This window comes from Medicago sativa, chromosome 5 (assembly GCF_051527215.1).
Source record: "Medicago sativa cultivar Bolivia chromosome 5, Bolivia_mono, whole genome shotgun sequence".
Classification (NCBI taxonomy): domain Eukaryota; kingdom Viridiplantae; phylum Streptophyta; class Magnoliopsida; order Fabales; family Fabaceae; genus Medicago; species Medicago sativa.
Genome location: NC_140753.1, coordinates 24942047 through 24955483, shown reverse-complemented (window position 1 = coordinate 24955483; position 13437 = coordinate 24942047). Strand labels below are relative to the sequence as shown.

The window sequence follows — 13437 nt, the reverse complement described above, 5'->3', positions numbered from 1 at the left end:
TGTCCGGGGTTCGAACCCCGACTCTTGCATTATGCAATATCCCTACCAACTGAGCTAAGCTCACGGGGATTTTCATTAATTTATCTATTGAATTTCATCCCACTTAATTACTTCACTAATTATAATTAATAAAAATGTGTTTCCTCAAAAAATTAATAAGAATGTGTTAGTAAATTACAGTACTAATTTTTTCATTGAAATCAACTTAGTTAATCATTTTCTTTAGAACCGCACACAACGTAAAATTGACTATTAAAATGAGACGAGAAAGTAATAATATCTGGATTTTTTTTTTAAAGATTACAATTTTTTAATTTAAAATCGCTTTTTAACAGAATTTAAAAATACTTAAATAGTGCACACCAATAAAATTTATCAAATCTCCCTAAAAAAATAATTTATCAAATCAAATAGTTATATTATTATTAAAAAAAAAGTTAAATTACCAAAAGCAACGATGCAAGAAAAGTTCTCGTCCGCTGTTGTTTGAGGAATGTACCGCGCCGCCGCCGCCATCCTAAGAATGAGGTACCTTCATATGAAATGTTGTTCCTCTCAATATTTCAATTGAATTGCTTAGCTTTTGTTACTCTATACTCTGAAAACTTAGCAAAATCAAATCTTTAATCAGTTATCTCAAAAGGGTGTTATTTTCTCAGAAGGGTGTTCCGTTCATTGCCTCAACTTTGAGATAAACTTTGGTTTTTGGTTGAACCCTTATGGAGATGGCTATAGTAGAATCATTAAGTAAGATACCATTGCAAGACCCACCTGAGGAAGAGTTTTCTTCTGCTGACTTAACTTGGACCAAGTTTGGGAATGCTGATCACCATGATGAGGTTGCCCTTATTCCCTATGACAGAGTTGATGATTTTATAAACGGCGAGTGCTCGAATGTATTGTGCCCGACTCGGTTTCATATCGATGGACGAACGAAACCACGAAGTGATGAATATCTTGAGTACATAAAGTGAGTAGTTTCTGCCCTGCTTCTTAGTTACCCTATTTTCAAATTCAGAAGATTGTGGCATTTTATTACTTTTTGTAGTTTGTTTATGGTAGATCATTGCAAATTGGTAGTGTGAAAAGATGTCATGATGTTTTCCTTTTAGAATATTTTATCGTTGTTAAGTTCCCTAGAATTACTAATCATCATAAGTTTTAACCATTTTCCTTTTAATGTGCCCTGAATTTGGAATCAATGGCATACTAGCAAACTAATAGTTTGATACTTCATGTGTACGATTAGCATTCCAATAATCATGTTACTATTATTAGTAATAATAGTTAGGAGAATAATATTCTGTTAGTAGTTAGGAATTAACTACGACAACTAACATCAGACACGACACTGATACTCTCAAACCGATAATAATTTAAAAAATTCACATAATTGAATGTAATCACATGCGTGGTGTCGTATCGGTGTCAGACACTGGACACCGGACACACTTTCTATAAGAAGTGTCGATGCTACAGAGGGTCAGTTAGGAATTAGTTTAGAATTAGTTACTCAATTAGTTGGTGCAATTGAGTTAGTTAATCAAAATGACTTCGTATGAGCTTTTGCTTCATGTATACGCTTATGGTATTCTTCGCAGTCATGTTGAATATCTTTTCTCTGTGAAGGTACCAGTGCTCATTTGGCCCAGAAAATTATGGTGAGGGTGGAGAGATACTACCTAGTCGGAGATGTCGGCTTAATACCAGAAATCGTGCGCCCAGACCTCAATCAATGCGGGGTTGTACCTGTCATTTTGTTGTCAAACGTCTTTATGCTCGTCCATCCCTTGCGCTTATTGTATACAATGAGAGGCGTCATGTTAACAAGTCTGGTTTTATCTGCCATGGACCACTTGATAGAGATGCCATCGGCCCAAGGGCCACAAATATTCCATATATATCCAATGAAATTCAGCAGCAAACAATTTCAATGATACATCTTGGCATTCCGGAAGAGAATATCTTGGAGAAACACATTGAAGGAATTGAGCGGTATTGTGGTTCAAATGTAAAATTCAATAGCCTCGCTTCTCAGCATGTTCGCAAGCTAAGCATGATTATCAAAAGGTCTACCCATGAGCTGGACCTCGATGATGAAGTTAGCATCCGCATGTGGGTCGAACGCAATAGAAAGTCTGTGTTTTTTAATCAGGATACTTCAGAGTCAGACCCTTTCATCTTGGGGATCCAAACAGAATGGCAGCTGCAGCAAATGGTTCGTTTTGGTCATCGCAGTGTTGTTGCAGCAGACTCATCCTTTGGTGTGAAGAGACTTAAAGTAATTATTTTTCGTTCACGACTTTTAAGTTACACCTGATCTAAGATAACCATAGTTATATTGTTCACATTCTTGTATATTGTCAATCAACTTAACTTAGTTATCTTTTCCTGTTGGCAGTATCCCTTGTTTACACTACTTGTTTTTGATTCAAGACAACACGCACTTCCTGTGGCATGGATCATTACACGTAGCTTTGCAAAGCCTGATGTGTCTAAGTGGCTGAAAGCTCTAATTGATCGAGCTCGTAGTGTTGAGCCTGGATGGAAAGTCGGTGGATTTTTTATTGACGATGCCGCAGCTGATATTGATCTTTTGAGGCAAGATTTTATTGTCTTTAAAACTAGTTTGGTTCAATGTTCTATAGTTGTGTTTATTTGTCTTACTTCCGTTTTCTTTTACAGAGATATATTTGGTTGTCCTGTCCTATTTTCACTCTGGCGTATTCGTAGATCATGGCTAAGGAATATTGTTAGAAAATGCAATAATATTGAGGTTGAGCGGGAGATGTTTAAGCGTCTCGGGACAATAGTGTACAACATTTGGGGAGGCACTAGTACATCAGTTGCCTTGGAACAATTTATGCTAGATTTTGTTGACCAAACTGATTTCATGGAATATTTTAGAGTCTCCTGGGTGCCCAAGATTGGTTAGATCTTTCTTCTCTTTTCTCTTGCATACACATAAAAATGTACCTGTTTGGATGAATGCATATTTTCATGCATACTTGTAAACCAAATGTTGCAGCTGAAATGTTTTTGTTATTTTGCTTCAGAAGTTCGGTGTGTAGTTTGTTAGTCAGTGACTAATAAGTCCACAATACTACACAAATATGGGATTACGGGAAAATTTATAAAATCATGATACGACACGGCCAACTAATAAGTCCACGATACGACACAAATATGGGGATACAGGAAAATTTATAAAATCATGATACGACACGGCCAAGTATGTCGAGAAAGAGAGAACATAAATGCTCAATGTTTGTAGACAGACATTTACATTGGTAAATTCCCATTAATACATAAAAATATGAATAGTCAATTAATGGTGATCTCAATTTAAATAATATATATTTGTGACCACAACAAGCATGCATAGCTGCATATTTTTCCCTCCCCTATATATAGATCAGTATATATTCTTATACTAAGCATCTGTCACAATAAACATACAATTTTGTGTCTTTAGTTAGTAAGATGCTGCATTAAATATGTACATCACATGACAATTGTGTCTTTAGTTGGTAAGAAGTGCCCAAGATGGATCTGAGAAGTATCTTTAAAAGTTTATCAGATACTTTTTGGTTGTGTATTGATATCGAATACGTATTGGACACCAGTACTATTCCATTTATGAAATATATGGGTTTCAAAGTCATTGATATGTTAACTTTTTGTGTCCTTACCCTTCCTTTTTTCTCTTGCGCAGAAATGTGGCTTTCAACGAGGAGAAATTTTCCACTAGCAAGCCAGGAAGCTTCTGGAGCATTAGAAGCCTACCATGTTAAACTGAAAACCAAACTTTTTGATGATTCACATCTCGGAGCGCTGCAAAGAGTAGATTGGTTAGTCCATAAATTAACAACTGAGTTGCATTCAAGCTACTGGCTTGATCGTTTTGCTGACGAAAGTGATTCTTTCCAGAATGTGAAGGAGGGATATATCACTTCTACGTCATGGCATCGAGCATTTCAAATTCCCGACTCCGCTGTCATCTTGGACAATAAAGACAGTCTCTTTGCCAAAGTTGCGAGCCAGAAAGACAGCAGCGTAACACGTATAGTGTGGAATCCGGGATCTGAATTTTCATTCTGTGATTGTTCTTGGTCATTGCAAGGTAACCTTTGCAAGCATGTTATCAAAGTAAACACGATTTGTGAAAATCTTCAAGGTTATCAACCGTCAATGTCTTTTCGTTCGTTTGAAGAGGTATTGATGGATCTATGGAGAAAACCAGTGGATGATTCGTTTGAGCTGGACGTGTCATCGGCTTGGACGCACCAAATGTTAGATCAAATCCAAAAACTTGTTGAACTGAATAATTCTACTGATATCGGTACAGTAATTAACAATATGCCTCTGAAATGGGTTTCAAAGAAAGGCAGAACCTACAATGGCAAAAGATCTTCAATTTTGGCTACTCCCGTTAACCGTAACACGAAAAGTGTTGTTATGCATAAGAAGAATCGGAAGCGGAAAAGATTGTCACGATTAATATGATTGATTACCGGGAAACTCTGATACATCGATTTAGGTAAGATGGATAAGTAGTTGGTTTTGCTCAAAAGTTGGAAGCCATTAACTAATATTTTTGTCTAATTTCAACGTAGTCATATGCTAGCAATACTATTCATTTATTGAATCTTTTATCCATTTTTCTTATTTGAAGTCCTTTCAAGTGCTTAGTTCACTGAGGAAGATAGATCATTTCCTTTTGTTTTTAGCTTTGATGTTTTTGTTCTTGAATATGCTTGTTATGTACATATAAGAATTACTGGCATATTACTTGAAATAAGGTGCTAATTGTATTGGAGAGAATTATGAGCTTAATTCTTGTGTTATATATATGGATAATCCTCAGAGTAACATAGTGGAAATTAGTGGGGAACAGTATTTGATCAAAAGAACACCTAAAAAAATTTGATCACCTCAATATGATTTGCCACCATTTTTATCAACTTATCCATTGAAAAAACTAATTATTGGTCCTCTGAAAAAACTGATTATTGGTATGAAGAGTTTTACGTCCCCTCAATAAATGATGTATTCTTAACATATATTTGGGAGAAAATTGGAGAGCTGCCAAATTATAAAGAGAGATAACTTAAGCTTCAAAATCGTATAATTGTGATGCTTGAAGGACTAAAAGTATTTTAAGTCATTTGCTTATTCCATTTGAGAGTTTCTTTTCCATCACACTCACTTCTCGCTCGCCCTCCAAAATTTTGCCCCCGTTTGGATTATATATTTTGAACAAAAAAAATACGGTTTGGATTATATATAATCACAAGCATGCCTATGAAATTTTGTCATATAAAATTAACCACACAAAAACAAAGTGAAAAATGACAAAAACTATCAAATAAAATAAAACATTCGCACCTATGAGCCCCTCAAATTTCACACTTTTGTGCAAAATACTTTGAAACTGACAATAATCATGCAAATTGGTCTTGACAAACAATTTTTCTGGCGCTCTCTTATTTCAATTATTCTAAATTGTTCTGTATGCATGATTATACCAAATTGTTCTGAATAAGTGGTATCATTTTGTGGAAAGCATGAAATCAATGTTCATGAGATGAATAGCTTGTACGTTCCTAAAAGAGGCCGAGCTCCTCCAAATATTACTGTTGAACATTTTTATCGAGTTGATTTGTTCATTGCTACACTTGATATACTCAATTTATAGAGCTTAATATATAGTAAATTTTGTGATAATATGATGGAATTTCTTACTTTGAGTACAACTTTAGATCCAAAAGATCATTACAAATCACTCAATGTGGAGAAAATTTGTGAGTTGGCTATGAAGTTTTGTTGCACCTGACACGTTGGTAATATTGATTTGAACGCAAACAACAACCGTAACTTAAATAGCAACTACTTGATGCGTCGGTAATATTGATTTGAACACAAACAACAACTTCACATAACAATAAACCAGATTCTGCAAGACGAACCAGAAAGTAACCCTGCAAAATTGAACACGTTAGTATTAACCTGAGGCGTCATAAGGTTTGTCCTTGAAATTTATCAGCCTCTATGTGCGCAAACCCCCCATGATTCAACAAGTCCTTCACCTAGTTATGGAGGGAAAAAAACAGTAAGAATCACAAATTTACCAGTCACATGTTTATCTAGAAAGTGAAATGGAGGAGAAGAAAACAAATTTTCTTTTTTCTTTGTGAGATATGCTTGTATTTTCTTTTCACGTATCTTGTGTTACTGATTGCAAGAATATATAGCCATGACCATTTATTTTTGTCTTTTCTCTGATTGGAAGGGGTATTTATAGGAATTTACAGTTTTAACGGTTGGTTTTGTCTGTGGACATCAGCCTCATCTCCAAAAACGGAAACCAAATGCAAACAGTTTAACAACAAATTTCCATGGAAGCGGGAACCGCGCTCCGTGTCCACTTCACTCTCCCCCACACTCAAACTCACATTCTTAGTTTCCTTTCGAATCGCACTTCAAAACCAAAAACAGCGTTCACACTTTTTTCTTCATCTTCTTCTAATTCTTCTGCTGTTCATAGTTTCCGAACCCCAAACCCCAAACGCGATTTTCTACCTGATTGGGTCTCTCAAAACGACGACGTTGTACGACCCCTCCCAATCTACGTTGGTGCCGTTTCTCTCTTCGCCGTACTCTTCAATCGAACCATCTCCGGCATTGCTCCCGTTGCCGACGCCGGCAGGTTCTCATTCTCTCTCTCTTCTCTCTTTTCTGCTTTTGATTAATTCAACGACTTTTAGTTTAGTGTTTGAAATTGAAGTTGTTGTGAGTGATTGAGCATTGTACTTGTTGAATTTTGAGTAAAGGCCTTAATTCGCGGCTTATAACAATAATTTAATTGTTTTTGCATAAGCTATAAGCTTTTTCAATATACTATCTTAGTGAACTTATCAAAATAAGCTGAAAACAGCTTATGAACATGTCAGTCTCACAAATGCTTTCGATAATAGATAGGCTCACACAAGCCAATGCAAACAGTTTTAAGTAGGTTCTACATATATTCTTGGATTCCTCTGTAGCATTCTGACAACACTTCAGTGTCCGACATGACTCCGACATGTAATTTTTGTTATGAAACATGGCATCCATGGATAAAGTTGAGAGAAAGCTCAAGAGTTTTGTATTGATAGTAAATGTGAATGTTACAAATGATAAAGACGAGTACAATTTGACTACCTCAACTCTATTTATAGACACTAATTAACTAGTAACCAACACCAACTAATAACTAACCTATTATATCTCCAATAATTTTCTCAAATAATTACCAGTGTCAGTATTTGCGTCGTGTCTAGTGTTTGTGTCAGTGCTTCATTGATACCAACTCAACACCTACACTTGTGATTGATTACATTTAATCACTTCATTTCTTTAATTATTTGTGTCGTGTCCAGTGTTTGTGTCAGTGTTTGTCTCATATGAAGTGTAACATTTAAAATATTTTATTGTCTCAAATTGAAGCTGTGGTTAGGTATTGGGCATTGTTACTGTTGAGTTAAGTATGTAGCACCGATACTTGAGATCGAAGACGTGTTGGGTATTTGCCACGTATCCGTGTCAGACATTGTTATGAGACATATGAATCATGATTATATTTAATCACTTTCATTCTCTCTAATTTACTGGTGTCTACGTGTTCATGTCAATGTCTTATCTATCTAGTGTGGCACTTCATAACGAGTTAATGATTGTTAATTAGGGTGTTTTTTTTTTTTTTGCAGTTCTCAATCGCGAGCAGACCTCTTAACTTTAGGATTGGCTGTCACTAATATTTTGGCTGGCCTCGTTTGGCTTTCCATAAAACCCAAATCTATAAGTGTGGTAAGCCTCATTCCTTTTCACTGTTATTTACTTCTGTCCATTTTCCTTTATCATGAATCTTTTTTTTTTTTTTTTTTTTTTTTTTTTTTTTGAAACGGCAAATTTTATTAACCGACAAGCCCGTGCGAGAAGCACTAAAAGCTCGGGTCCTTTATCATGAATCTGTTTGTTATTTTCGCATCATAGTTTGTTCTTAGTTGTGTCGATGCCTTGGCTTGCTCTGTGTTTGGTTAGAGAAAATACTCTACTTTATATTTTTTTAGTTTAAACTGTTTGCTATAATCTTATATCCTTTGTAGATTTGTTTAAAATTGTCAAGATAGCTTTTGTTATTTTTATTATTTATTTGAATATCGAAAACAATTAAGTAGAAATAGGAAACGAATACGATCAAAAGTAATAAAATAAGATTTTAGTAACTTTACATTGACAGTGCATAAATGTTTTACTCAAAGATCCAATCACATCTAATTAGGATGTCATGTTGTGATATTATTTTCCAAAATATATGCACGGCGAGATATAATTGGACGTCTGTCTAAAACACTTTTACAATGTCTGTGTGTGTAGTTGTTACGTATATTTGAAAACAGAATAATTTGAAAACAATGACAGTTTTGTGTAACCAAAAGTGAAAACAGGAAATCTAACCCTAATCTAATACTTTTCTAGAAGTTGCATAAGAAGAAGCTATTTGTCCAAAATAAGCTGACTTAACGATGCCGATAATAGGCTTGTTTTTGTCCAGGTAAATCCTCAGGGAGTTGAATGCAAGAAGCTGTGCACTGCTCTCCCTGACGTTGCATGTACGGAGCTGCTCTGGTAATGCACTTTATGTCCACTTGTTAGCTTACTTGGCATTTTTCCCCATCCCTTGGCCATGTACTTTCTTGTTCTGTACAAAAGTTAATGATTGAAATTTGAAAATTTGGATCATTAATATGGCTTTCTTTCATGGTTATAAATCATGAAATACTCAAATCTACATTATGCGCAGTAAAAAGAGGGATAAGTTGTGGCTTGGAGGTTTCATATTATTGTTGTCTTGACTGCATGTGTTGTAAATAAATTAGATATGAATGTTGTTAAAAGAAATTGATATCTTATTTTATATCTTTGAGAAAATTCATGTGTCATGATTAGCCAGTAATATGGAAGCTACTGCTTTAAATAGTTAGATTTTTCCGTTTGTTGATAGTAAAAGTATCTTTTATTAACTTTTATCAGGGCGTGGGAATCTCTGTCAGATGTCACCTGCTGCCGATCACTTGTTATTGTTTACGAGAGCAATTGCGTTCTTCAATTTGGTTTTGCTGCAGAATCTTCTCCTGGGAATGGCGAGGCTGTAAGTGTGGACACCGATAAATTGATGCAAGGATCAGTATATCAGGGTGTTATGAAATCTGGAACTCGTAAGTTTCTAACGACATACTGTCCAATATGAATCATTCATCACAACTGCTGCTACTATAGTGCACTCATGTGGTACTTTTTATTGAGGTGTGCTTTAGTATTAATTAAGATGTTTTGAATCTTTTATACATGTTCAGAGAGTTACTTGGCCAATTTATCTCTTTATCCTGGGAAGTCTGAGCTGCCATTTCTGCCTTCAAATACTCAGGTATTGCGTTTCTCTATGTTAAACTCGTTTATATGACTAATGCCATATTTATTTGCTGTTCATCAATACCTTGTACTTTAACAAGTTCTTTTGTTCTATAATTCAAAACTTGTATGAAGCACAAACTGTTGTTAAAAATTAGTGTCACAATGCTTCTAATCTTGGAAGTCCTGGATTTCTCTCAACATTTTGTGGTTGAGACAGATCCTTCTAGACGGGTCAGGGCTTTCTGCAAGGAGGAAGACCAAAAACGTTTCAGAGTCAAACATTATCACAATGACCCCAAAATAGTTAGTGTATGAAAAGAGAATTGATGTGAATAGTTTATGTTTATGCCGCCAAAAATAGTGAAATTATATCCAATGCAAAACAACTTTGCGAGCTTGAAGTTTTGACAGAACAACAGTTATTGAGTGAAGAACAATTTAGATAGGCTTCGAAATTAATCTGAATTTCACTTTGAAAAATACTATAAATCAGGGAATGAAAACAGGGCTGGTGATGCTCTCTCCAAAAGGATGACCTTTACAGCTATCATTGTACTGAAGTACGAAGGACTGGAGCGAGGAAATTGTTAAGGATGAACGATACTATAGAATTATATTGGATTTAGAAGTAGACCATGAGTAAGTTGGTTTTATAAATTGCTTCAGAGTCACCACGAATTCCAACCACATATGTAGAATTCCATAGCTCTCGATTTGGAAATCATACAAGGGTATTTCAAAATCATATCAGGGGTGTGTATTAGGAAGGTATGAAAAGGGACATCTATAAATTTTAGGCTGCGTAAGATGTTTTCCAAACAAATATAAGATACTATCCCCGGATGGTAAGCTTCAGCCTTTGCGTATTCCATGGCTGATCTGATATGTTATCTTGATGGATTTATTGGACGGTTAGAGAAGGCAGAGGGTCTATATACTTTTTTGGTGGTGGTTGATTCGTTAGCCAAATATTCCTATTTCGTAGGCATTAGCCATCATCCTTTCATTGCCAATGACTTAGCTGCGATGTTTCATGTGCATGTTTTCTTTTCATCCATTGTGCCAGAGAGACCAGATTTTTTTTGGGAAATCATGGAACAAGCAGTTTCTGATGGCAGGTACCCGACTGGCGTTCATTATTGCCTACCACTTACAAACTGACAACCATACAGAGGTGGTCAGTCAATACGAACATAACTGAAGGAACCACTATTATTATAAGTACCCAATTACTTTGGGAAATCTCCCTTTAAAGCTAGATATTAAGGGGCAAGAATCAAGTCACTTAAGAACTCCACCGACCATTCCATACTTCTCGAAATGGGACTTAGGTACCTCATGATACCCAAGTCCCTATCATGTTCTGATGTGAACCGAGCATCATAAAGTGCAGAAAGATGAAATTAACAGCAGAAAATGTGAGAAACAGTATGTTATTTATGAAAATCAAAGAAAAATACAATAGAATCCCAATTGAGCTAAGCTCCTCAGAGAACCAATGCTTTCTGCCTCTAACAAACTAGATGATTCCACTTGATACCATATCTATCTACTAATCACCCATATATAACAGAATCCCACTACCATTTGTGCCTTTCTCTCACCCTCTCCTGTAACTAACTATCCCTTCTCTAATTTTCCTCTTTGGACGACTCCAAGTGGGCCTAGGACAATTGGGCTTACACATACATATATGGTACCTAACATGTTCCCTCTAAGGTAGAATAGGCGAACAGGTTGACAGAATATAGGGATGCTCAATTGGACAAACAAAGGAGAATCTATTCAAGGCATAAAGATCATATCAGGGGCCCAAGCTAACAAATGAGATATATTGTAAGCTGCAACCCTACAAACTGAAGTCTTTAGCTAAGCGGTCTAATGTGAACCTGAGTCTCTTTTTTATGGCTGGCATTAAGTGGTTGAGAGACTAGGACAGATAGCCTACTGATTGAAACTTCCATAACATAGCAACAATAATCATGTCTTTCAGGTATCCTTGCTGAAGAAAGATTTAGCTCCTCAAGCATGTCCCCAACGATTCCCTCCTATGTAGCCTGATGAGCGCGAGCTAGTGGTGCAACCTGAGCTGGTGTCGAATCCCCTAGTAGGACCATATGAAAACTTGAAAAATCTGATTAAATGGTTTCATTTGCCAGACTGCAAGAATACTTGGGAACAGAATGCCGACTATAGTTGGTCTCTTTTTCAGTTGGTGAAATGAAAAGTGGAGAGGTTATAGAGGGGGTGGGGGGATGTAGTGTAGTTGAGAAAATCCAATTGGAGGAGAGTTTAGGTCCCTCGTAATCTTGTACACCTGGATATAGTCTCATTTTTTTTCTCTTCTTTGTTCGCTCAAATTGGCACGAGAATTATGGATTAGAGTCAGTATCATTAAAATTCAAATTTTATGTTGATTTCTATTTCTAAATGATCTAGTTCTACCATAAATATAGAAACATAGCATTTGGATTATAAGCGCATCCTTTTTTTAGCAAAACAATAAATGGTAACTATAAGTTGGTGTGTGACGACCTTATGTGATCTCGTATCTATATATATTTTAAATGATGCAATTTTCGTCTTTGGAAGAGAGTTACTAGATTTGGGCAACCCATTCTGAGTTCTGACTGAATCATATGTTTCAGTCCAAAAAAAAGGAGAAACAGTTTTTGGGGTGGGGTTGGGGGATCACCAGATCAGATGAATTTTATGAGGAAAAAGAATAGAGATGGGAAACTGTTTAGAGTAATCAGGATTTTTTGATTCCCTTGTCCCAGACCTCTTGAAACTGCTCTGTTTTCTTCTGATTTATGAAAAAAAAATTGTTATACTATTTTTGATTGTTTATGTAGCCTTCTATTCCTTCCTCGGTTCTTTTTTCTGGGGTGAGGCGGGTTGGTTCTTTTTGGGCAACAGTATCTAGTCTCCATTGTAATCAACAACTTTTGCTGAACATTATGATTTTTACTAACAAATGTTATTGGTACAATTGTTATTTCCTAGGCAGTAATTTTACAACCACTTGGAGATAAAGGAATTGCAATTATTGGTGGTGACACAATTCGAGGTTTCACTACTTCTGATCAGGTACATTTCATTATTCTTTTTTATGATATATCTGAATTTGTCAAAATATTTTAACCTTTCGAGCCTACATGTTATACTAATATATCAACAGAAGACTTGAGTTTTTTTCTCTTGAAAACAAATTATGTTTGTTGTAGAAGCACATAAACTATGTTTACCATGTCAAGTTTCAGTTTAACATTAATACAATTCATTATGTTGGTCCTGCAAATTATTCCTTGTTAAAAACTCAGTAGCATTCATATATTTGTGGATTAGTGGCATAACTATTGAAATGCTTACAGGCATGGATTACCTATATCGGAGAGAAGCTGGATTCTACCCTTTCAAAATATGTGAAACAACATCAGGCTCTTACTTAAGTTTCAAAGATTTGCAAGTAGCCTCTGTCTGATGTTTGTTGATACTTGATGTCAGTGTTAATTGGGAAGCGAAGCACAAATTGATATTATGTATATTTTTATGTTCATTATTTACAGCAGTATTTGAATTGATTCCTGAGCAATCTAATCAATTTCCTTAAAAAAAAAAATCAAATTTTTTTTTCTTGTTAAAAAAAGCTGTTAAACGCCCACCGTGGGGCTCGAACCCACGACCACAAAATTGATTAAAAAAAAAAATCAAATTTTTTTTTCTTGTTAAAAAAAGCTGTTAAACGCCCACCGTGGGGCTCGAACCCACGACCACAAGGTTAAGAGCCTTGCGCTCTACCAACTGAGCTAGACGGGCTAGTTGTGTTTGTAATTGGTATTTGTGCATTAGTAATAGCACTGACTAAAAAAAGTTGGCAATAATATTGGCATATCGTAGACATAACTACATAAGCACGTTGCAAGACAATTTGCCTATTAAAATGTTTATTTTAGAGAAATAATTGGTTTTTTGACAGCT

At 35.6% G+C, this 13437-nt stretch overlaps 2 protein-coding genes and 1 non-coding gene across 8 annotated transcripts; 2 read left to right on the top strand and 1 right to left on the bottom strand.

The window, feature by feature from the left end:
• The first annotated feature begins 444 nt into the window (after window positions 1–444).
• On the top strand, window positions 445–4836 carry LOC146921269 (uncharacterized). Of its 5 annotated transcripts, XM_085714691.1 has the most exons (7): window positions 445–528; window positions 660–970; window positions 1630–2281; window positions 2402–2601; window positions 2686–2930; window positions 3716–3851; window positions 3931–4836. In XM_085714691.1, coding segments are annotated over exons 2-7 (1485 nt in total). In that variant the 5' UTR covers window positions 445–528; window positions 660–719; the 3' UTR covers window positions 3932–4836. The 5 variants fall into 5 exon arrangements, with proteins under 5 accessions (XP_085570817.1, XP_085570815.1, XP_085570816.1 ...); XM_085714689.1 differs by having other exon boundaries at window positions 3716–4836; XM_085714690.1 differs by having other exon boundaries at window positions 445–970.
• Window positions 4837–6241: 1405 nt separating this feature from the next.
• On the top strand, window positions 6242–13040 carry CCB4 (cofactor assembly of complex C). Of its 2 annotated transcripts, none has more exons than XM_085714687.1 (7): window positions 6242–6709; window positions 7749–7848; window positions 8597–8670; window positions 9076–9260; window positions 9399–9469; window positions 12463–12546; window positions 12831–13040. In XM_085714687.1, the coding sequence occupies exons 1-7, from the start codon at window positions 6399–6401 to the stop codon at window positions 12906–12908; spliced, it is 903 nt and encodes a 300-aa protein (XP_085570813.1). In that variant the 5' UTR covers window positions 6242–6398; the 3' UTR covers window positions 12909–13040. The 2 variants fall into 2 exon arrangements, 1 of the variants encoding a protein (XP_085570813.1); XR_015012064.1 differs by having other exon boundaries at window positions 6282–6709; window positions 12467–12546.
• A 162-nt stretch (window positions 13041–13202) lies between these two features.
• On the bottom strand, window positions 13203–13275 carry TRNAK-CUU (transfer RNA lysine (anticodon CUU)). The gene has a single exon. It is a non-coding gene; the product is annotated as a tRNA-Lys (tRNA).
• Between the last annotated feature and the right edge of the window lie 162 nt (window positions 13276–13437).

Bases quoted from the DNA above. Each gene is read 5' to 3' on its own strand.
- LOC146921269 (XM_085714688.1), top strand. From the start codon at position 720: ATGGAGATGGCTATAGTAGAATCATTAAGTAAGATACCATTGCAAGAC. The intron at 971-1,629 runs GTGAGTAGTTTC...TTCTCTGTGAAG, and splicing joins GAATATCTTGAGTACATAAA to GTACCAGTGCTCATTTGGCC. The intron at 2,931-3,715 runs GTTAGATCTTTC...TCTCTTGCGCAG, and splicing joins CTCCTGGGTGCCCAAGATTG to AAATGTGGCTTTCAACGAGG.
- CCB4 (XM_085714687.1), top strand. From the start codon at position 6,399: ATGGAAGCGGGAACCGCGCTCCGTGTCCACTTCACTCTCCCCCACACT. The intron at 8,671-9,075 runs GTAATGCACTTT...AACTTTTATCAG, and splicing joins GCATGTACGGAGCTGCTCTG to GGCGTGGGAATCTCTGTCAG. The intron at 12,547-12,830 runs GTACATTTCATT...AAATGCTTACAG, and splicing joins GTTTCACTACTTCTGATCAG to GCATGGATTACCTATATCGG.